Source organism: Sorex araneus, chromosome 10 (genome assembly GCF_027595985.1).
Source record: "Sorex araneus isolate mSorAra2 chromosome 10, mSorAra2.pri, whole genome shotgun sequence".
Classification (NCBI taxonomy): Eukaryota; Metazoa; Chordata; class Mammalia; order Eulipotyphla; family Soricidae; genus Sorex; species Sorex araneus.
Genome location: NC_073311.1, coordinates 8498498 through 8518115, shown reverse-complemented (window position 1 = coordinate 8518115; position 19618 = coordinate 8498498). Strand labels below are relative to the sequence as shown.

Here is a 19618-nt window from a genome sequence, read left to right as displayed (position 1 = left end):
TAGAGACAAGCAGCACTTTTGATTGCTCTCCCTTTGGTGCAAGCCAGTGAAAGGAGAACTTTCCTAGCTCCAGGCTGCAGAAGCTACAGGGCTGGGACCACTAAGGGTAAGGGATCATCTGCAGTGACTGAGAAAGCTGGGACTGTCGACTGGTCTAGAGGAAGAGGAGGACACTCATCCCCCTCACCTGCACTCAGACACTAGCAGCCCCCTGGAAAGCAAGAGGAAACTCAAGCAGGAGCCCCTCTGCTCCTGATTTCTACCCTGTGCTGGCACTAGACCTTCAGTAATCCAAACAGATGTGGAACTGGTGGTGTCAAAGGCAGCACAGTACCCTAGGTAAATAATAGGAGATTCTGCAGCTAAGATCCGAAAATAAGGCCCTACATGGCATTCTGGGTGGACACTCAATTCTACACAAGGTAGTTAATACACAAACTTCAATAAAATAGGGAAACAGAGGAATTTGATACAACTGATGGAGCAAAACAAACACTGGGGAAAAAGTTCAAATGTAACAGAAGTGCCTGAAAAAGAGTTTAAACAACAGTGATGTGGGGTTAAATAGAATTAGAAAAAAGAATCAACACAATGAGATTTTATGACAAGAGAAGAGGAAATACTAGAAAGCTTCAAACAGAAATAATGGCTTTAAAAATCCAATTCTAGGCCAAAGAGTACAATGGATGGATTAACAATAAACACCAAGGCATTCTGATAGAGTTGAGGAGTTGAAATTATTGTGTTTTATTTCTAGGATTTGTTTTATTTCTATTTAATTCAGTCACTGTGATTCTGTATTCGGGCTTTCTGTTCCTTTTTCTCTCAGTTAAGAATGAAATATTTCAAATATAAAGTTTTTAAACTTGAAAAAAATAATAGCAAAGTTGAAAAACCAGGGAGATGGTATAACGAGCTTTTTACAAGCAGGAGCCCTTGGTTTGATGCCACCACTACATGGTTCCATGAGCACCACCAAGAGTGACCCCTGAGCACTGAGCTGGGGATCTCCCCCAAGTACTACCAGATGTAATCCCCAAAGGAAAACCAAAACAAATCCCATTCAGCAATATGGAACTGAGAAAGCAATATGTTTTCTAAGTTAGGCAACAAGGGCAATGCTAGCCAAAATGTGAAGCTGTGAGGTTCCTTCAGATAAAAGTCACAGATGAGGAATCAGTGACACAGAACATGACTAACCAATATCGAGGATAAAATGGAATTTTCCCTTTTTTTTCTTTTGGTTTTTGGGCCACACGCAGTGATGCTCAGGAGTTACTCCTGGCTCTGCACTCAGGAATCAGTCCTGTCAGTGCTTGGGGGGACCATGTGGAGTGCCAGGGACCGAAACCCTGACTCCTGTGTGCAAGGCAAATACACTACTCACTGTACTATTGCTATGGCTCCTAAATTGGAATATTTTCATTAAAATTACAGTTCCTACTAACTGGACTGAGACGGCATAAGAAATAAGTGTTTACCATGGTTTGTAATTAAGTGGATGGCTCGGTGATGCCCCATCTCCTGGAAAATCTGTAAAAGGTCACCAATGGTCTTGTTCTTCTGGGCCCAAGACCAAAGCAATTCTCTTGTTCCACTTTTACCTTGGTCCACATATTTTTCAATGTGGCGAACATCCAGCCAGCTGTTTGAAAGTCGCTCCGCTGTGGAAATTGCAAACAGGAAAACCAAAGTATAGTTTACTTTATTGAAATGCTTGCTTTTGTGTACCTTATGTTTTCATTTAACTTATAAGTTTCTATTTTTATTTTTTTAATTTTATTTTTATAACATTGTTATAAATGTTATAACATTTCCCACCACCATATTTCATACACTTCCCACCACCATATTTCCCACCACCATATTTCCCACACTTCCCACCACCATATTTCAAATGTTTTCATCCCAAACCTCAAACCCTGCCCCCAAAGCAGAACTGAGAATTTATTTTGCACTGCTTGTTATGAATAATCTGCTAAAAATGATCCAAAAGAGTTTCCTTAGAGGAAAATATGTGAAGATTGTTGTATTTCACCTAGGAGCCATTAAGCCTTTCTATAAGATTTTCTTTTTAATTAATTCCCCCCCCCCATATGACATATATCCCTCATATGATAGTTCTCCACTGTTAACATTTTACCATAGTAGAAACATCAAGACCAGTGATAAATGAGCTGCAGACAATGTTCTAATTTCAACAGTGTTTCACTAGTATCTTTTCATTTATTTTAAGACATTATTCAGCTTCTGACATTGTATCAAGTCGTTTCTTAATCTCCTCTGACCTGTAATGTTGCTCCATCTTTTCCTTCATTTTTCAGGACAGAGAAATATTGTGTTCTCAGTGAGTAAACAGTAAGAGGGTCCTGAGGTGGATGTCATTTTTGATGATAATATTATGTCTTGATAAAGGGAATGTCTATTGGTCCCTCTTCTTACTCACATACATGCACACAAGCAAGTCTATAAGTATTTATTATGAATAACTATTGGGGGGAGACACTTCAAGACTATGGAATATTCTCTTCAGATTTTGGCCTAGTCCACAAATAATTGCATTTATCAGTGGGTCCTTATTATTATTATCTTCATCATTATCCATGGTGTTTGCTTAGTGGTGATTTTTTAAATTTTCTTTCTCTCCTCTTTTGTTTGTTAACCATAATTATTCCTTTACGTACTATTCCTTCTACTTCATCAAATTCATTTAACTATACCGGTAATAACATTTTATCCTATAAACTAAAATCAAGTATCATGGCAGGAGTTACAATACAGTGGGTAGGTTGCTTGCCTTACATGTAGCCAACCCAGGTTTAATCCCTGGCATCCCGATGGCTCCCAGGAGTTAATTCCTAAGTGCAAAACCAAGAGTAACATCTGAGCATCATCTGGTGTGGCAACAAAACAAAACAGCGATCATGTATCATCACTATTGATAAATACATCTCAACAGAGATCAACAAGTTGCAGAGATTTTTCTGGACCCAACCAAGGTTGAGTTATTTCAGGTTCCCTGGTGGGGGGCAGGTGAACCCAACGTCCACCTAAACAGAGCGCCAACAACTAAAAACCTCCACACTCCACAATTGCCACCACGCCCCCGGCTGGACTCCACTGTTTGGGACAAGCCTCATCCAGAAATTAATCAGTTGGAAAACTCAGGTATGCAAGTTTTGTGACTGAAATCTCCAGGCTTTCATGGAGACAGGGATGGGCCTCCTCTCCCCATGTCCCTGTATTTCTGGAAGCCCTGGCAGTCATGCACATGCCCCAAAACAACATCAGTTAAAATTTTAACTCCAGCTACATCACCTCATTAAAAACTTTGGACTTGAGGCCAGAACAATAGTACAGTGGGTAGAGTGTTTGCCTTGCATGAAGCTGACCTGGATTTGTCCCCAGCATCGTATATGGTCCCCCAAGCATGGCCAGGAGTGATTTCTGAGTGCAGAGCTAAGAGTAACCTATGAGCATCACTGGGTGTGACCCAAAAAGCAAAAAAAAAAAAAATTGGACTTCCTGAAACTCGTAACCACATTTGTGACCAAGAGACACCTCAAACTCTACAATACTGATAAACCAGGAGTAGCACACCAGATTGCATGGGGTGCAATGTAGAAGGCATCCCATTTTGATTAACAAAATATGAACACAGAAGGTTTAATCTGCAACAACATTTTAGTAATCTCTTGCAAAAGGGCTTAATAGCTCCATGATCAGACATGCAATCTTCACTAACTTTCTTCTGAGGAAACATTTTTTGATTAGTCTTTTACCAAATTATAACAAGCAATATAAACAAATTACTGAGGGACTGCTGTGGGGTGAGGCTTAGGGGGTGGTTGGGAAAACTGGAGATAATGGTGGTGGGAAGGTGCAATGGTGGTGGGATTTGTGTTGGTATATTGAATGTAACAAATCGTCATTCAACAGGTCTCCAGGGCTGGGTGTCCAGAAAGCCGACCCAGGGAACTGCAAGACCTCCTCTTGGCCAAAGTGTCCCCTGAGTACCCATGCCAGAGGGGATCCCGGCAAGTTCAGGACTGCATTAGAAGTGGGACTTTAATCCTGCACAGGCAGGTACTGATGCGCCCAACTCACCATCCCCCATGCCCCGCCCCGTGCAGCAGCAGTGGGGGGGGGGGGCATGGCCTCCAGGATGGCAGCTGCTCTTATTTTCCCCTATCTCAGCACTTTGGACTCATATCTTATCCTCCATTACCTAATTCTAAGGAGGACAGCCTGGCTATCCCAAACACATTAGGCCAACAGTCCACTAACCCATTCCAATCTCACCAAGATAATGGTGAACACTGAACAAGCCTAACATAAAAGAACACATCCTCTGAAGCTGAACTAGATGCCTCACATAAGTCACAGAGGAGCACCAAAGAGGAAGTTAGTATTTTAGAAGGGGAAAGAGGTGACCACAACCGACAGTGCTCATCCAGAATCCTTTTTCACAGAGAGGGGGACAATAATAGTGAACTGGAGGGCCCCACTTCCATACTATCACAACAACATGAGAAACAGCTCAAATCCCCACCAGGAGGATTTGAAGAAAAGAGCTCAGAAGCCTCATCAGGGAATACCCACAAATAAAATCTCTTCGATAAAGAATTCACAGATGAAATGTTGAGGATGTTCAATGAACTCAAAGAAATGGTGGAACAGGCATCCAGTAAATTAAAGGAGGACATGAAAGAAACAGTGGAATGGACAGCCAATAAAATACAGGAAGAAATGAGAGCAGAAATAAGAAAGTTACAAACAGAAGTGTTACTAATAAAGGATTCAGTAGATGAAATTAAAAACTCAGTGGGTGCCCTCAACAGTAGAATGAAAACAGCCAAAGACAGAATCAGTGAGCTTGAAGATGAGCTGCAGAAAGCATATAGGGAACAACATACAACGAGAGAAGACCTCAAAATAGCTCTAGCGGAATCAGAGACCTAGGGGATGAATTCAAGAGGAACAACATAAGACTCATCAGAGTACCAGAAGGACAGGGAGGCAACCACAATGAAGTAGCAACAGTTAAAGATATCAACACTGAGAAGTTCCCAGAGCTGGAGATTGCAGGAGCAGATACAAGAAGCCTGAAGGGTACCAGCTAAAAGAGACACTAATAAAAAGACTTCAAGACATATCATAATCAGAATGATAAATACCACAAATAGAGGCACAATACTGCAAGCAGCAAGGTCAAAGAAGGAAATCACATACAGTGGAGCATCCCTTAGATTTATAGCAGACTTATCAGAGAAAACCGTCTGAGCTCGAAGACAATGGTGGGATATAGTGAAAAAACTCAATGAAATGAATGCCTCACCAAGAATACTTTATTCAGCTACAGTCTCACTCAAACTCTAAAGAATGATACACTATTTCATGGATAAACTACAGCTCAGGAAATTCATAGACTCAAAACCAACCATAAAAGAAGGGCTAAAGGGGCTACTGTAAGACAAGAAAAACCCCTACAAGCACAACAAACCTCTACAGAAAGATGGCCCCCAACCCCATGACAATAATCTCTCTCAATGTCAATAGTCTAAATGCACCAATTAAGAGATATAGAGTGGTAAAATGGATTTAAAAAAACCTGAACCTAACATCCTGCTGCCAACAAGAAACATCTGAACACAGCAAACACACTCAAAGTCAGAGGATGGAAAACAATCCTCAAGCAACTTCCTCAAAAAAGCCGGGGTGGCCATACACTGGAAAAGAATGTGTATTCAGTTTGGGGGGATGAAAAACCCTGTATATGTCTATTAGCCCTCTCCCATTTCTTCTTTCAAAGTCAGTACTTTCTTGCTGACTTTTAATCTTGTTGATCTATCAAGAGGTGATAAGGCGGTGTTGAAGTTTCAAACAACAACATAGATATTTCTATCCAACAACATAGATATGAGGCTGAAAAAGAGTAGAAGGGACAGCGAGCACCATTTTTTAATAATCAAGGGATATGTACATCAGGAAGAAATCACACACCTAAGTATATATGCACCTAATAAAGGACCAACAAAATACTTAAAACAACTTCAAGGAGGACACTGGTATCAACACAATAGTAGTTTGAAACTTCAACACCGCCTTATCACCTCTTGACAGATCAACAAGATTAAAAGTCAGCAAGAAAGTACTGACTTTGAAAGAAGAAATGGGAGAGGGCTAATAGACATATACAGGGTTTTCCATCCCCCCCAAACTGAATACACATTCTTTTCCAGTGTACACAAAATATTTTCCAAGACAGACCACGTGCTTGGCCACAAAACATACCTCAATAGAATTAGGAAGATAGAAATTGTATCAACCATCTTTTCAAATGATGCATTGAAGATAGAAGTCAATCACACACAGAAACGGAGAATCAGATCAAACGCCTGGAAATTAAACAGCTCAATGTTGAACAATGGGTGGGTCAGGGAGGAAATCAAGGAAGAAATCAAAAGATACCTGGAAACAAATGAGAATGAAGACATGAGCTACTGGAACTTGTGTGACACAGCTAAAGCAGTGTTAAGGGGAAAATTTATAGCTTTGCAAAGCATTTCTCAGGAAGGAAGAAAGGGCCCACATAAATAACTTGACTTCACAGCTCAAGATCTTAGGAAAAGACCAACAAAAGGAGACTGAATAAGGCAGGAAGAAAGGAATAATAAAACCTGGAGCAGAAATTAACGACATGGAAACCCAAAAAACAATTTGAAAGGTCAATGAAACCAAGAGCTGGTTCTTTGAGAAAATAAACAAGATTGATAAACCACTAGCAAGACTCACAAAGAAAGACAGAGAGAGATCCCTAATAAACCTAATCAGAAATGAAAAGGGGAACTTCACAACAGAAATCAAAGAAATTCAAAAAATCATCAGAAATTACTTTGAAAGTCTGTATGCCACGAAACAAGAGAACCCAGAAGAAATGGATAAATTCTTGAATTCCTGTAACCTCCCAAGACGGAAACAAGAAGATTTGGAATATCTGAATAGACCTATCACTATCAAGGAACTTGAAACAGTAATCAAAATTATTCTCCAAAACAAAAACTAGGTCCAGGTAGATTCACTTGTGAATTCTTCCAAACATTTAAAAAGAATCTATTGCAAGTCCTTTTCAAGTTTTTCCAGGAAATTGAAGAAATAGAAACTCTTCCAAGCAGTTTATATAAGGCACATATCACCCTAATACCAAAAGCAAACAAACACCACAAAAAAGAAAATTACGACCAAATCCCTGATAAACACAAATGCAAAGATACTTAACAAAATATTAGCAAATAGAATCCAACAACTCATAAAAAGAGCATACACCACGACCAAGTGGGATTCATCCCCGGGATGCAAGGATAGGTCACCACTCACAAGTCAATCAACTTAATACACCATATCAATAAAAGAAAACATAAAAATCATATGATCACATTAATAGATGAATAAAAAGCATTTGACAAGGTCCAGAAAGTGTTTATGATGAAAACTCTCAGCAAAATGGGAATTGAAGGAACTTTCCTCAATATAATCAAAGCCATCTACCACAAGTCCATGGCAAGCATTATCCTCAATGGGGAAAAACTAAGAGCCTTCCCTTTAAGATTAGGAATGAGACAAGGATGTCCTCTGTCACCACTTCTATTCAATATAGTAATGGAAGTACCTGCCATAGCAGTTAGGCAAGAAAAAGATATTAAGGGCATCCAGATAGGAAAGGAAGAAATCAAGCTCTCACTATTTGCAGATTACATGATACTATATTTATAGAACCCTAATGCTTCTATCAAGAAGCTCTTAGCAACAATAGACCTGTATAGTAAAGTCACAGGCTATAAAATCAATACACAAAAGTCTATACCTTTCCTATACACAAATAGTGAGAGAGAAAAAGTGATATGATAAAAGCAATTCCATTCACAATCATGCCTCAGAAAATCAAGTACCTTGGAATCAGCTTAACTAAGGAGGTAGAGGACCTGTACAAAGAAAACTACAAAACACTACTTCAAGAAATAAAAGAGGACCAAGGAAATGGAAACACATCCCCTGATCAAACACTCCTGAAATTCGTATGGTATAATAAGCCCCCACAAATAGTTAAAGCAATTCTTGGGGGAGAAAAAGATGGGAGGCATCACCTTCCCCAACCTTAAACTGTACTACAAAGTGGTAATAATTAAAACAGCATAGTATTGGAACAAAGACAGATCTGCAGACCAATGGAATAGAGTTGAATATCCTTACACACACCCTCAAATACATAATCATCTAATTTTTGATAAGGGAGCAAGAAATATGAAATGGAGCAAGGAAAGCCTCTTTGAAAAATGGTGCTGGCAAAACTGGACAGCTACAATGCAAAAAAAATGGGCTCAGACCTCTACCTAACCCCATGCACAAAAGCCAGATCTAAATGAATTAAAGACCTCAACACCATACCAGTATCCATAAGGTACACTGAAAAAAAGGTAGGCAAAACCCTTCATTCAACTGAAGCTAAAGGTGTCTTCAAAGACGAACTGCCACTGACCAAGCAAGTGGAAACAGAGATAAAGAAATGGGACTATCTTAAACTAAGCTCCTGCACCTCAAAAGAAACAGAGAACAGAATATTCTTAGCAGAATATTCTTAAGGGGAAGGATATTGACTCAATACTCTTCTGATAAGGGGTTAATATGGAGGATATACAAGGCACTGGTTGAACTCTACAAGAAGAAAAGATCCAATCCCATTAGAAAATTGGGAGATGAAATGAACAGTAACTTTCTCAAGGAATAAATCCCAATGGCTAAAAGGCACATGTAAAAATGCTCTTTATCACTAATAAAGTGATACAGGACCACCGTCTCCTTCATGCAAAATTCTACTTCACAGAGCGGGGAGAAAGGACTGCAAAGTTTAAGAAGAGAACTCCCAGAATGACCACCAACTGGGAGCTCATTGGCACTATTGTGGCAACGTGGGAAGATGCCGTCATTGACGACATCGACGAGGAATATGATCGACTAGTTCAGCACCTCCATGATTGTGCAAAAAATGCCAAGAGAGGGAAAGCCACAAACAGACATCTGTCTTTGAAAAATCTTGAGCTCATTTGCCAATGTGGTTTGGCACGAGCCTCAGACAACCACAAGCTAACGTCTGAGATCGCAAAGCTGTGCAGAGAAGCAATAAAGGAAGACTTCAGAGAGAAGAGCAGCAGTGTTGGCCGATGCAGCAGAAGCCTGGAAAAGTATTTGCAATGCTTGCCTGTCCTTCGCCAACTACAAGATCAAGTCCTCTGATGTCATCTGCCGTGCTACCTGTCTGAATGCAAGGTTCTGTCCCAATGGAAAACCAGCAGGACCGTTAGGTTGTACAAGAAGGGAGACATCACGACATCGGCAACTATCGCTCAATCTGTCTGTTATCCATCATCTACAAGTTGTTCACTCGAGTCATCCTGAATAGAATAGGCAGAACACTAGACGAAGGACAACCATGCGAGCAAGCTGGGTTCCGAAAAGGATTCAGCACCATCAACCGTATTCACACAGTGACCAAACTCATTGAAGTTTCATGAGAGTTCAAGATGCCTCTCTGTCTAATGTTCATCAATTTAAAGAAGGCCTTTGATTCTGCTGAGTCTGAGGTAGTCATCAAAGCCTGAGCAAAACAGGGTGTTCAAACTCAGTACATCAAGATCCTCCAAGAGCTATATTATGGATTCACCACCAGGATCTCACCATTCTACAAGGAAGTGATCATTGACGTAAAGAGAGGGGTTCGGCAGGGCAACACCATTTCACCGAAACTCTTCAGTGCCACCCTCAAGAACATCATGCCATGTCAGCAACTACACCACCTCTGCTGCACTGATGACATTGTTCTCATAACGCCAAACATAAGCCAAGTAGCACAAAAGCTGGCCAACTTCGACCGCGAGTGTGGAAAGGTCGGACTGCAGCTAAATCTCAGCAAAACGATGTTTATGAAAAATGAACTAGTCCCTGATGTTCCATTTGCTCTCGATGGAACGAACATCTCCGAATGTAGCAGCTATGTGTACCTGGGTCGAGAACACAACATGAGGAACGACTTGGCACCAGAACCGCACAGGAGAAAGAGAGCAGTGTGGAACACCTTCAAGAGTGTCAAAGAAGTGGTTAAGAGGATGACGAACCTCCAGCTTCAGGCACATCTTTTTGACTCCACCATTCTTCCTTCACTAACATATGACTCAGAGACCTGGGCCCTACGAAAACAGGATAAGAACGCTATTCGGGTACCCAAAGAAGAATTGAACGAGTCATGCTAGGAGTATCACGTTTCACTCAAGTAAGAGAAGGAATCCAGAGTTCTAACCTCTGTCGACAATCAAGAATCAGGGACGCTGTGTCATTTGCCAAGGCGTCAAAAATCAGATGAGCCAGACACGTAATGCGATTCAGAGATGACTGCTGGACTAGAGCTATTACCGACTGGATTCCACGAGACGTCAGAAGACCGCGTGGCTGCCCACCTACTAGACGGTCTGACTTGAGGCTCTTTGTGTTCCTGGAGCAAGCAGATATCATTAGGTTACACTAGCACACAACAGGGACAAATGGAGACATTACTGGCACCCACTTGAGCAAATCGAAGAGCAACGGGATGACAAGTGACAAGTGATCACTAATTATCAGGGAGATGCAGATCAAAACAACAATGAGGTGTCATCTCACACCAGTGTCTGGCACACAGCCAAAAGAACAAAAGCAATTGGTGTTGGCGTGGATGTAGGGAGAAGGGTATTCTCCTTTACTGATAGTGGGAATGCCAATTGGTCCAGCCTTTCTGGAAAACAATTTAGACTTTTCTTAAAAAACTAGAAATTGAGCTCCCATTTATTTGACCCAGCAATACCAACCACTTCTGGGAATATATCAGAGATGCAAAAAAATACAATAGGAATGACATCTGCACTTGATATTTATTGCAGCACTATTTACAGTAGTCAGAATCTGGAAAAAAACGAAGTGCACAAAAACAGATGACTAGTTAAAGAAACTTTGGTACATTTACACAATGGAATACTATAAAGCTGTTAGGAAAGATAAAATCTTTAAATTTTCACATAAGTGGATCAACATTCTAAGTGAAATGAGTCAGAGAGAGGAACAGACATAGAATAACTGCACTCATTTGTGTAATATAAAGTAACATAACGGAAGACAAACACCCAAGGATAGTAGAGATAAGGGCCAGGAGGATTGCTCCACGGTTTTGAAGCTGGCCTCATATGCTAGGGGGAAAGGAAGCTAGGATAGAGAAGGGACCACTAAGTAAATGATGTTTAGAGGGCTCACTCAGGATTGGACATGCATGCTGAAAGTAGACTATGGACCAAACATGATGTAAGATGTCACTTAGTATCTGTATTGCAAGCCATAATACCCCAAAGAGAGAAAGAGTAAGAAGGAATATGCCTGCCACAGGGGAAGTGGGGGGATGGGGTGGTCACGGGAGGGATACTGGGAACATTGGTGGTGGAGAATGGGCACTGGTGGAGGGATGGGTACTCTATCAATGTATGACTGAAACATCACAAAAATTTGTAAGTCGGTAAAAAGAAATCATTATGAACAACTTTGACAGAGTGTTTATATAAGGTGTAAAAGGAAAATAAAAATTTAAAAAGTTTTCAAGAAAAAGTTTTTTCTTTACACCTTATACAAAACCTTATAAAAACACATCATCACCATTTATTTTGTTAGTCAATCATTTAAGCTTTGCTATGGCATACATATAAAATGTAATATTGCTCACCTGTAAGAAAAGATGAACTCTTGCCTTTTGCTATAACAGATAAAACTGGAGAGTGTCATGCTAAGTGAAGTAAATCAGAAAGAATAAGATGGATATGAGCTGATCACACTTTTATGAGGTCAGCAAGAAAATAGACAATAGCTAATAAAAACAAAGTTTTAGACTCTAACCACAGAATTGAGGTTACCAAGAGATGGGGGTTGGGGTTGGGGGTGGGGGATGTGCAGAGAGGCAGCATCCTTTGGGCAGTGTAGAGGGATATTGGCACTTTTATGGTGGGTGTGGTATGATAAAATTGCACCCTCTTGTGAACAAGGACAACCTAAAAAAAAAAGGAAGAAAAGAAAGATAGAAAGAAAAGAAAGAAAGAAAGAAAGAAAGAAAGAAAGAAAGAAAGAAAGAAAGAAAGAAAGAAAGAAAGAAAGAGAGAAAGAAAGAAAGAGAGAGAGAAAGAAAGAGAGAAAGAAAGAAAGAAAGAAAGAAAGAAAGAAAGAAAGAAAGAAAGAAAGAAAGAAAGAAAGAAAGAAAGAAAGAAGGGAGGGGGGAGGGAGGGGGAGGGAGGGAGGGAAGGAGTGAGGGAGAGAGGAAGGAAGGAGAGAAAGAAAGAAAGAAAGAAAGAAAGAAAGAAAGAAAGAAAGAAAGAAAGAAAGAAAGAAAGAAAGAAAGAAAGAAAGAAAGAAAGAAAGAAAGAAAAAAGAGCGAGCAATTTTTTCCACTTTGTCCACTCATGTTGGCTCTGTTTCCTTGACAAACACTACAATTTTTGGAATACATCCTTATTTTCTTTTTTTCTATTTTTTTTTCTTTTTGGGTCACACCCAGCAATGCACAGGGGTTACTCCTGGCTCATGCACTCAGGAATTACTCCTGGCGGTGCTCAGGGGACCATACGGGATGCTGGGAACGGAACCTGGGTCGGCCGCGTGCAAGGCAAATGCCCTACCCGCTGTGCTATTGCTCCAGCCCCAATACATCCTTATTTTCTGCTCTACAATATACTCCAGGCTCAGTTTCTATTTCTCCTGCTTCAGTCTTGGAATTAACTACTTGTCAAAAGACTCTGTTTCCTTTTCTTGGGTAATGGTACTTAGAAAGCACCACCTAGCTACTAAATACATTCTTTGCCACCAGTATTTCATTGCTTCCAGGCAATTTTATTTCCCCGTATGTTGGGTTTTGAATAGTTTCTTGGTGTATAACGCAAAAGAATCTACAATTGCTTAATGCTTTAGTCATCTCTGAACACCTAATGAGTTGACTGAAAAAAGAAAGACAATCCACAAGACTAGGCATAGCAAACCGGAAGCAGACTGCCCAGAGCAGTCTTAGGGTACTGGGATCTTTTATTCATTCATTCATTCATTCATTCATTCATTCATTCATTCATTCATTCAATCTTTCATTCATGGGCTGAATTTTAGCTTATCTTTCTCTGGAAAGCTCAACTCCCTTATCTGAAATTGTTTTTTCACCTTTTCCTATCCTTTTATAGTGAACTGGGAACTGGCATGACGGTTTTTAGAATGGTAAAGGTTAGTGGGGGAGAGACCAAAGAGTCAGCGGCCCTGGACTCTTGGGACTAAAGGTAAACATCTTAATTCCAATAGCATAAACTTCAAATGCTTCTCAATTCTTGAGATGTTGCTAGTATGCTTATTATTCAAGTATAACTTATGCCATCCTGCCTAATACACATAAAGTCACAACATGAGTTTTTGTCATTTCAGTCACAGTCACGTCTTCTTGTACCAAAAGAGATGGAAAAGGAGTGGCAGCTCTCATGGGTACAACTAAGAAAAGGTAAGCTCTTGTGTGTTAACTCGAGTTCAGATATAGGAAGAAAACACAACTGTGATAAAATGTCAAACGAGCAATAAAAAAGTCTTCACTTGTGGCCAGAGAGATAGCACAGCAGGTAAGGCAGTTTTTTGCATGCAGTCAACTAGTGTTTAATCTCTGGCACCATATATATGGTCTCCTGAGCATTATCAGGAATGGTTGCTGAGCAAAGCGCCAGGAGTAATCCCTGAGCATAGCTGGGTGTGCCTCACCCCCTCCAAAACCAAATGCTCTTCCTCCATATTTTAAGTTCTTCATCAAAAATGAATTTATTCTTAAAAAAATGAATTTATTCTTCACATCTCTGAAAAGATGAATTCTCGAGAAGAGGCAAAGAGTATCTATAGCTTAACACTAAAGAAAAAGGAAACTTCAAAGCACAGATATTTGGCAAGACACGGTAAATTGACTTGCTTTTCAAGCTTGTGCTCTCTCTTGAATGTGTTCTTCCTTAAACACTTGCTAGTCTCCGTGTTTCTTTGCATACCTATTTCCACTATAGAGAAGTCTGCGTTCTCTCAAACATGTACTTCTCCCGCATTTTCCCCTCACATCTTTATAAATAAGTTTCAATAAAACCTACCTTGTTTCACACATACACACATGTGCACGTACACACACACACACACAAAACAAGATGATGGCGACTCTATCTAAATGTAATTTATTTATTTATTTTTACCTTTTGGGGGTGAGTCCCAAACAGTGCACATAAAGTCCCAGTGCCAATCCTGGCAATTCTTGGTCAACCGGGCTGGATGGTTCAATGCTAGGGCCTAGGCATGTGACATTACTCTGGAAACAAAACCCAGGACCCACTTGTTTCTACCTAGTGTTGGAGAGGTGTGGCATATAGTGCCTTCATTTTAACTTTAGTGATGCAATCTGCCTATTTGGTTAGACACATATTTTTCATTAACACTTGATTTCTAGAACTTCTTGGGAAATACTGAGAAATACTGTTTACTTCAGACATTCATTGAGAATCTACTGTATGCTAACACATAGAAAATGCAAACACAAAATATGAGTGGAGCATGAAGAGGGGTACCAAGCTAATGATGAAGCATCATAGACAGCTTCCTAGAGGAATGGTTTCTAGAACTTGAGGCAAATGTTAAATTATGAGCTCTTCTAGAGAGACGTCATTTCTCCCTGCAATTCCACTCCTGAGCATCTATCCCAAGAACATAAAAACATTAATCTGAAAGGATATATGCAACCTTATATTGCTTATTTCTGCATTATTTACAATTGACAAGATCTAGAAACAACCCAAGTATCCAAAACCAGAGGAGCGGATCAAGAAATTATGTTATATATAACCATAGACTACTAAGAAGCTATGAGAAAAGATGGCATCTTGCCACTTTCTGCAACTTAGATGGAATTTTTTTTCTTTATTTGCCTTTTGGGTCACACCCAGCGATGATGCTCAAGAGTTGGTCCTGTCTCTACACTAGGAATCACTCTTGGTAGTGCACTGGGGACCCCATGGAATGCCAGGAATACAATCCATGTCCGCTGCATGCAAGACAAATGTCCTACCTGCTGTACTATCACTCCGGCCCCAAACTGGATGGAATTGTAGAAAGTCATGCTTAGTAAAGTTAGTCAGAAAGAAGAAGATAAACACCCTATGATTTTGCTAATAGGTGGAATATAATGAAACCAAGTAAAGCAGTGACAAACCCTGGCACATGGTCAACAGAACTGTGATCTGACAGTACAAGGATGGTGGAGGGATCATGACACCCTGGTGGTGGGCATGATGTAACTAACACCCCTGCAAATATAAAGCAACAGTACGGGTGGTTTTGTAGCACTGTAGCACTGTTGTCCCGTTGTTCATCGATTTGCTCAAGCAGGCACCAGTAATGTCTCCATTTTGAGACTTGTTACTGTTTTTGGCGTATCGAATATGCCACGGGTAGCTTGCCAGGCTTTGCCGTGTGGGCGGGATACTCTCGGTAGCTTGCCGGGCTCTCTGAGAGGAACCTAGAAATCGAAACCGGGTCGGCCATGTGCAAGGCAAACGCCCTACCCACTGTGCTATCGCTCCAGCCCGTTTTTATAGATTGTAAAAATAATAGTAGTAAACAATTTCTAAAATAATAATAAATTTAAAAAAATTTAAATAGAGCAAGGTTATTTCTTACGGAATTCATGGATTATGGTAATATGAAGAGAAAAAATATCACTGGAGTTTCACTTGGGTACTACAACAAGAGAATAAACTGTTTGTTTGTTTGTTTGTTTTGCTTTTTGGGTCACACCCGGTGATGCACAGGGGTTACTCCTGGCTCATCCATTCAGGAAATCCTCCTGGCAGTGGATTTCCTTATGGGATGCTGGGAATCGAACCCGGGTTGGCCACGTGCAAGGCAAATGCCCTACCCGCTGTACTATCGCTCCAGCCCCAAGAGAATGAACTCTGAACCCCGTTGATTCTACTGTCCTCCAAGGAGAAACTAGTCAAAACTGGACATCTCTTGACTTTTGGGATGTCTGGAGGGACACATGACCTAAGCAGGGGTAGTGACATGATGCAATTCTGGGCAAGATATGGCCTCCCTGAGCTATTTCAAACATATTTATTAGAAACATTCTTTGTCCATCCCCAAACTCTGTTACCCTTCCGTGGCCAGCTAATTATTGTCATTACTGACTTATAAACAACTTTAGTCTTCAAAGTACTCTGTAGTCTCAAAATCCATATTTCATCAATGGAAGATAAAATATTAAATTTTAGCAAAGGAAAAGTCTAGGTTGCTACTCTTTCTGGCTTGTATTTAAGAGCATTACGCACAACAGACGGCATATTAAATAATGATTAGGTCACAGAAAACAGAGTTTCTCCCCCACCTCTTCTTTTTCCTTTGAATAAAAATAGTTCCTTCACACTTCAAAAACACTTGGGATAATACTTTCATATGTGAGACTGAGAGAAGCTTCAATTCATAACCCTTTCCTCACTGTCATGCCGGGCAACTGCCAGCTCTCCTTCAACTGCCAAGGACACGCAGCCTTTAGTCCAACGGTTGGGTGCTCACCCGCAAGGCCGACCCCGGCATTCTTAGCCACAGACATATTTACAGTCACAGTCATATGTATAATATAGTCTTATGCATGTAACCACTATAGTCTTGGTTATCTCCTTGTATATAAGTCCAACCTCATACCCCAGGTAGTGCAGACTGCATCTCCTCATGGTATGGAAGAATAAACTCCATGTCATCCTCATTGAGTCTTTTGAGTCCATTTCTGTTATCGAGAAATCTCTTATTGAAGCACTGCAAGTCTCTGAATTATTGCCAAGTGACAGTACAAAATTTTACAAGGGTGAAGAAAGAAGATGTCCAAGGGTCACCGAAGGCAAGAAGGAACATGAAAGATGGGTGATGAACTTTGTAAAAGAGATGGATTTGGGACAAGCTTTAAATGGGATGAGAAAAGAGCCTGTCAAAAAGGAAATTGTTCCAGAAACTAAGAAGGGCATGAGAGGGCAAAGAGGAAGCTCATATACTTAAGATAATGTTCATGTTAAAGAAAAGGGGAACAGGATCTGGAGAGACAGTACAGGGGTTAAGGCACTTGCTCTGTATGCCACTGACTCTGGTGAGATTCTCAGCACCTCAAATGGTCCCATAGGCACCACAAGGAGTAACTCCTGGGCACAGAGTCAGAAAAAGTCTCTGTGCAGTGCTGGCACGATGCAAAACCAATTCCCTTCTTCAACCCCATCATACACACACAAGAGAAGAAAGAGGAACCAGTTCCATGGAGTCACTGTGTTACCTTTGTAGGAATGTGCTCAATTAAAGAGATGCTCGATAAATATTTGCTGACTGACAGAGATCCTGAGCATTAACATAAGAACTTAAACTTTATCCTGGAAGTAGCACTGTAGCACTGTCCTCCCTTTGTTCATCAATTTGCTCAAACAGGCACCAGTAACGCCTCCAATGTGAGACTTGTTGTTACTGTTTTTGGCATATCGAATAGGCCACGGGGAGCTAGCTTGCCAGGCTCTGCTGTGCGGGTGGAATACTCTCGGTAGTAATGGATCAATTTTAAGACTTCTGAGAAGATGATGAAAAGATGAAAATTTTACTTTTTGGAAGGCCCATTAATGTTCAGAGGGACAGGAATCTCATATACAACCTATGCATATAAAATGGCAAACCATCTTATTACTCATAAAGCCCACAGTTTATTATTATAAAGGAAGGGAAGTTAGTTTCTCCAAATCCAAGAGATGTCAGATTTCCTAAATAATTCGAACCTTAATTTCCTTGTTTTAAAAAAATAAGAATTCTTTTTTTGTTCCAATTTTAGTATATGTGCTGCCGAAGCAAGCTGGAGTGATAGCACATCGGGTAGGGGATTTGCCTTGCACGTGGCCAACCCGGGTTCGATTCCTCCATCCTTCTTGGAGAGCCCAGCAAGTTACCGAGAGTATCTTGTCCACATGGCAGAGCCTGGCAATCTACCCACGGCATATTCGATATGCCAAAAACAGTAGTCTCACAATGGAGACATTACTGGTGCCCGCTCAAGCAAACTGATGAACAACAGTGCTTTAAAAAAAAAAATAGTAAACCATGTCTATCTTCTCCTGTCTTGTGACTTGTCTGAAAAACTGATCCTGTAACATTTTTCCCTCAAACACATTTTGGAGAAAAAGTGAACAGATCCTAGTGAACTGGCGCTTTCAGTTTCTCTGCCACTGACCAGGAGCAAAGAGTTCTGAGTTTGCACTAAATCTAAATAAGCCAAGTTGGATAAAGAAAATCAACCTGGTATTTGTTAAAATGAACACTTCATGAGTGAACTGTTTTCAGGACTCTTTCTCTAACTGGTGATTGGCAGAGCAATCTTAATAGTTTCCATCTAATAGTTTCAAGGCATTCTGAACAAAAGCTACACTAAAGAACAGAAGTATTAGCATTACAGATGGCGTAATTCATTCAGATCAACTTCAATAAGATAAAAGCTGCAATTTTATGTAAGAGAATACAAACTCTTAACCTGTTAATTAAGTTTTCAACATTCACAGGTTTTGCTAATGCTTCCTCTCTTTCTTCTAGAACCTAGAACTTCAAGGTACTAAACAAACGAAAATCGTAAACTTATCAATGACTAATTGTGTTGCTATAGTTAAGTGCACACTGAATAAAAAATAACTAAGGAAAGTATGCTGCTGCTAAGCACTGTTTAAATCATGATTTGGGGAGGTAAATCTTTGTTTGGAAGGCATCTTGGCACAGTATAAGCCAAAAAGTTGACCAGAGAGGTTCAAAGACCTAAAGATAAATATTGTTTAATAAATATTCAACATCAAAGATGCAAAAGTTCTGTTTTAAGAGGACAGAGCTGTCTAAGTAATGTTAACCACTAAGAAATTCAGCTGCAGAAATCACTCCCCATATGCAAATATGTTCCCGAAGGGGATTTTTCGAATAATGCAACACATCCTTTTTTGAATCTTTATATTTGCATATGACCACATGCCAAAAGTCCTAGCAAATGAAGACTGAAATCTTGCAGTTTGTTTTTACATAATATAGTGGAATGGAGAAGAAAATTATTTTCTCCCCTTTACAAAGGACACTAAGAAATTTAATACTTTTTAAAAGAAACTTTTGTTAAAGATTTTGTGTTTGGGTCACACCCAGAGGTGCTCAGTGTTTATTCCTGTCTCCATGCTCAGGGAACACTTCTGGCAAGACCCAGGGGGCCATATGGGTTGCAGGGACTCAAACTCGGGTCGGACTCATGCAAGGAAAGTACCCTACCTACTTCTCTTCAACTCCCTAAAAAGAACTTTTTAAAATTGAAGATACTTTTCCAATGGCAAAGAATAGAAAAGAAAGCCCAAAAGTTAGTTCATTCCTCTTATCAGAGTATCAGTATCTACAGCTAATAAAATTTACAAGAAATATTATTGATCTGTTCATAAGCTAGTGTGCACATTTTGCTCCA

General features: G+C 40.2%; 1 protein-coding gene across 1 annotated transcript in view; it reads right to left on the bottom strand.

Annotated features, from left to right (window-relative positions):
* The window catches only part of IRAK3 (interleukin 1 receptor associated kinase 3), a 73691-nt gene that overhangs the window by 46468 nt on the left and 7605 nt on the right, over nt 1-19618 (bottom strand). Inside the window, exon 2 of the mRNA XM_004602798.2 lies at nt 1482-1664. Within this exon, the coding sequence (XP_004602855.2) occupies nt 1482-1664 (183 nt within the window). The remainder of the gene's footprint in view (nt 1-1481; nt 1665-19618) is intronic.